We start from the raw sequence: 5,516 nt of genomic DNA on the forward strand, positions 1-5,516 counted from the left end.
TTATTTATCAGAATTACTTTTACAATTTATATCTACAATATTATATGTTGAAACAATTTTTCCAACGTAATCATAATATTCTTGACTACAAGAATTACCATAATCCCGTAAATCTTGTTTTATAGTTGCATAGTTTTGAGAGTAATCATATATTATTTTCCTCTGATCAAAAAAATTTTTGCTAATATCAGTGTATATAATGTTACAATTATCTTCAAGATTAAACTTCTGCAATTCAGTGTAGATCGTATTCATAACGTTTGAAAATGACGTAACATCTTCTAAATTGTTAAATAATATATCTCCTATCCAATAATACAAAAAATGACAACGTTCTTTATAGAATGAATTGTTTTCATTCATATCAGATACATAACACAAAGAATTTACAATGTTATCAATATAATTTCCAATACCAGAATATGCATTTAATATATTCTTTATTTCTTCGGAAGAATCAAAATAACTACAATTTCCCCATCCATTATTGAATTTATAATAAATTAAATTTGAAGGTAATTTATCCAAATCTTGCTTCTATAAATTTAGTTGGTAAAATAAAATATATAAATATATGTTTTCATGTATCTACATTTTAATTTATTACAACACGGATAAAGTATTACATGAATAATATTTAAGTATTCATTTTGAACAAAAGGGAACCTGAAGTATTCTTGTCATTTTTAATGTTATTGTAAATCTTTGTATATAGCGAATAAATTTATTTTAAAATTGTTCTTTATATATTTATTCATATATTTAGAATATTAAAATATGAAGAATTCGCATGTTCTATGATGATTATAATTAACGAATAAATATAAATTTTTATTTTTTAATAATAAAGACTCTTTAATTTTCATTCACCGATAACACATTATATTATATATATGTTTGTATCGAATCATCATGTATAATTAGGAGAAAATATGAACAAATGTGCTCGAATAGCAAAATAAAGGGAAAAATCAAATTTCTTATACATATTCCATCTATTTACTATACTATTGGATTGTGGGTGTTTACTCTAAACATTATATTATTATTTACATCATTTAGCTATTACATATATAAGAATGCAATTTTTTAACAAAAATTTTATTATGTATTACTGATTAAAATATGTTTTGTTGCTATAAAAATATTATTAAAAATTATTAACATAGAACACAGTTTATATATAGAGAAATTTTTCTTTTTATATTTGCACTATTCATCAACATCTAGTATGGAATGTGAATTTATAAAATAAATAAAAATGATATACAAATAATTGCATTAATTGTATATAAAAGAAAATATATACATCTTCATAATAATATTTTATAGTACACTTTTAAGTTTATGAGCGCTTAGTAATAATAGTACTTTTTTTTTGATAAGTAAATTATAAATAAATCATTTAAATAAAATATACATTATATCATCTTAGCTCTACTTTTTATCTATATCATATTTTACATGTTAATATATACTTTTTTTTTTTCTTTACTAAAAAGACATAACAAACATAAGGTTATTGTATACCATTATAAATTTTTTATAATAATATTAATTATGGATGACAAATATTTTGTTATTTGAGGGAATAATTCATGAATATTAAAATTTCATAAATGAATGTCAATTAAGCAAAACGCGTGCACAGGTTTTATGTGTAATTTATGATGAATACGTTCATATACATTCATTTATTAATTTTTTTATATTTGGAAGTAATTTGGAAGTACTAAAATAACGGCATCTAATTCGACAGTGAATGTAAAAAAATCATTACATGACTATTATTATTTCATTCCATAAGTGATGCACCTACAGCCTAATTATATAATTATTAATCAAACCTTGTAAATATTATATTACTAATACAGATATTAATTATTTTCCATATGTATAGCTGCTTATATCTTATTTTATAAAAAATTATATTTATATAATTTATAAAATTCTTATCCTAAAAAAGAGATAATGTAGAGATAGAATTTTTAATTATATAATGAAATGACAATATAAATAACAGAATGTTCATATTTTAAAAAAATTTATTTTTATTTTTTTTACTTTATTATAAATTTTGCTCTACGCCATATCTACTATCACGTTAATATTTCATTATTAGCGTTTTTATATACATTAAATGTAGTGCTTTAAGTTTAAAGTAATATATTTTTATATTTCATTTTATGCACGCTTGATTGACAAGGTTTTATAAATAAAATCCCTTATAATAAAGCTATTATTAACTACGTGAATTGATTAATGCTAACGGTAATTATATATATTATATTTATATGGTAAGATAAATATTAAGTGACAAATGATTATTATTTTTGATAATTACATCATATGAGGGGTTACAAATTTTATTATTCATATTGTTTTAATAAAATTAAGTGTTACTTTTTAAATATTGTAATTAAAATATTAATTTTTATGAGTATAATAACATACTATATTAATGTATGCACGTATACAATACAACAGTTTACCATTTATCAAAAGCTCCACTACAATGTAAGAATGCTTAAAATATTATTTAATTGAATCGACTTTATATTGAAGTTATAAATTAAAACGTACAGGCATATTTATTTATATATTTTTTCGTTTCCCCTTTTTTTATATTAATTATAATTAGGCAATGAACCTTAATTCAATTTCTTTTTGATGATGTTATAGAAGCATTTTTTTTATTATATATGTAATTAGTTCGACGAATTTCAAGTAGGATGATAGGCTATTCGTGCTCGTCCAGTTTTTGTGTTTATATTTTGATTTTTTTGTGAAGGCTCTGATACTGGTTTGGCATTTATTTCTTGAAACTGTGACGGAGTTTTTCTTTTTTTTTGAAACCTTCTGCTTAAACACGATCCCAAAGGGGTGAACTAATATAAAAAAGAAAAGTAAAAAGGATATAATACATATTTATTATGTAATTATAAAATTTTAATCATAAATTACTAGGAATATTCATATAGAGTATTTATATTTTAATATCAAACTTTTACTCACTTTGTAATAAAGGAAAAACACAAAAATTACTACAAAAGTTAAAATAGCTGTCATAATTGATTTAAAACGCTTAGTATTGAATAAATTATTTGAAGGTTCGGAAAAAATCCAAATTTTCTTCTATATTTTCAGTTTGCACATTTTCAACGGATTCTTGAGTTGTAGATGTATGTTGAGTTGTAGGTGTGTGTTTAGTTGTAGACGTATGTTGAGTTGTAGATGTAAGAGTATTATAATTTTCTATTGTGATTTTCTTCCCCGATTTAAAAAGAGGGTATTCACTATCTATTATATTTCTTAAGTATGTACCTAATCCCCGTAAACTTTTGACTTGATCTAAAATGTTATCTACTGGTGAAGAATCAGAACTATCATCTTCACTTTTTGTGTTTGATCTTTGGAGGGTTTGCGAGCCTTCACTTGGTGATCCTGTATTTGTAGCACTTCCCCTTACTGCCGATGATGAAGATGCATCTTTTCCTTCAGAGTTGTTTTTTATCTGTTTCTGAGATATATCTGTTCCTATAAAATAATCGTCAACATTTTTATACACCGTTGGTACTTTAAAGCATGATAAGTATGCAAGGTGAGGATCTTCACGATTACGTCTTACAATACATCTGATATTTTCAATTCGTGTTTCAGGTTTTTTTTGTCATTTTTCACTCTCTGATTGTGATCGAGGGACAGATGCTCCCTCATCTGAAGTATCTGTACCATTTATTTTATTTAAAATTGTATCGGGATGGTATTTAGGGTCACAATTAAAATAATCACTACATTTGAAATAATTATCTCTACAGCATAATTCTTTTTTTTTTTTCATTATAATATGTTTTAACACGATTAACGTATTTCTCATAAGCTTTGCAATCAGTTCCATTATTCTTATTAATACATTCGATTTTAGGGACATTCATAAAATATTCATACAAAAACTTTTCTTCCTCCCAGTTGTCAAGATATTCATATATATCATTAAAACAGTAAAACTTATTACCATTTTTTGTATAAATTTCGAATTGTAAATAATAAATTATATGAATAAGCGTATCCAGATTCTTGTCTTTTTTTTCATTACCACCTAGATTTAGTTTTCTTATTTCGTTAAATAACCAATATTTAAGTAATAAACAGTTGGCTTTAGCTTCAGATAAATTAATACTATTTCCCGTAGTACTAGTTCCAGAAGCACCGGCAGTAGAAGTAGGCAAAGTAGAAGAAGGAGAACTAGTAGTACTCCCTGTTTTACATATAGATTGCAAATTCACTGCAAATTTTTCACATAGCTCTTTAGCTTGGTCTCCAGTGGATTTTAATGAATCACACTTGATACTATAATCACTAGAACCCTTATTTGTTTCGAATTTTTCGTATGTTATATATGCAGGAAGTTTTTTAATATAGCTTCCTGAAAAATTAAAAATATATAGTTATGTAAACATTAAATTTTTGACTTTTAAGAAAATATATGTTCGTTAAAAAATATAGAATTAACACACTGAAAGAATAAAAAGTTTTTCATAATAATAAATATAAATATACTTCACTACTTGAGAAGCCCGAAATATTAGGTCCGTGTGGAGTAGTCATTTTATCCAACATAAATAAGAGTCATTATAATACACATGCGTATATTTGAAGTAAAAAATAATATAATTTATATATATGTTTCATGCTATTTTACATGAAAATTAAAAAAAAAAATAAACAAACACATGTTATTAACATCTGCTTTGTATATATTAAATTTCATGAAAGATTATGTAATAAGTATTAATAAAAAACAAACTAAACATTATTAATTATTAGGACTATAAAATTGTGCATTGTGTATGAACTGCTTCAATAAATGTATAGTTCATATGGCATATTATTTTTGTCGAGAATAATATTGCATAAATACAACACTTAACTCTGCTAAAAATTGATAATAAAACGATTTACTTATATTTTTTTAAACAAATAAAGAACCAAGTTTATTAATGAATGAAATGCTAAACTAGTAAACGAATTTATTTATTCGTAAACATTTAATGACATGCATAATTTCATATAAAAAATATGAATATGTTAACGCATAAATAACCGTTGAACCAGAAAATTAAAACAATAGATATTAAATATTGTAGAAACATTCTTCTAGGTGTTATGATAAAAGATAATTATCTTCTTAACACAAAGAATAAATAAACATTACAAAATTAATATTTTTACTTTTTTTTAAGAAATGTCACAGTTTACCAAATGCAAGAAAACTACAGATGAATAGTATTTTATTAGGTAAAAAATATTTATAAGGAGAATTAATATTAATTATAACTCTATCACATTGGGGATCTAACACTTTTTATAATAAGAAGAGTTACTTAATAAATCTTTCATTTTGATGAAATAATTCCATAAAAAAACACTCTTAACAACTCTACGACAGTTTTTATTTAACATATACACTTTTTGTTTTTATTTGTTTTAAGCTATATTTATATATGAAATAAGTT

General features: G+C 23.2%; 2 protein-coding genes across 2 annotated transcripts; both read right to left on the minus strand.

Annotated features, from left to right (window-relative positions):
• PCYB_001250 (CYIR protein) lies at positions 1-684 on the minus strand (the record flags this gene model as incomplete). The annotated part of the gene is made up of 2 exons (XM_004227555.1): positions 1-537; positions 667-684. 2 exons carry the CDS (start codon positions 682-684, stop codon positions 1-3), a joined length of 555 nt encoding a protein of 184 aa, XP_004227603.1.
• A 3,128-nt stretch (positions 685-3,812) lies between these two features.
• Positions 3,813-4,608, minus strand: PCYB_001260 (CYIR protein; the record flags this gene model as incomplete). Its single annotated transcript, XM_004227556.1, has 2 exons — positions 3,813-4,426; positions 4,569-4,608. The coding sequence occupies 2 exons, from the start codon at positions 4,606-4,608 to the stop codon at positions 3,813-3,815; spliced, it is 654 nt and encodes a 217-aa protein (XP_004227604.1).
• Between the last annotated feature and the right edge of the window lie 908 nt (positions 4,609-5,516).

Source organism: Plasmodium cynomolgi (genome assembly GCF_000321355.1).
Source record: "Plasmodium cynomolgi strain B DNA, scaffold: 0007, whole genome shotgun sequence".
Taxonomy (NCBI): domain Eukaryota; phylum Apicomplexa; class Aconoidasida; order Haemosporida; family Plasmodiidae; genus Plasmodium; species Plasmodium cynomolgi.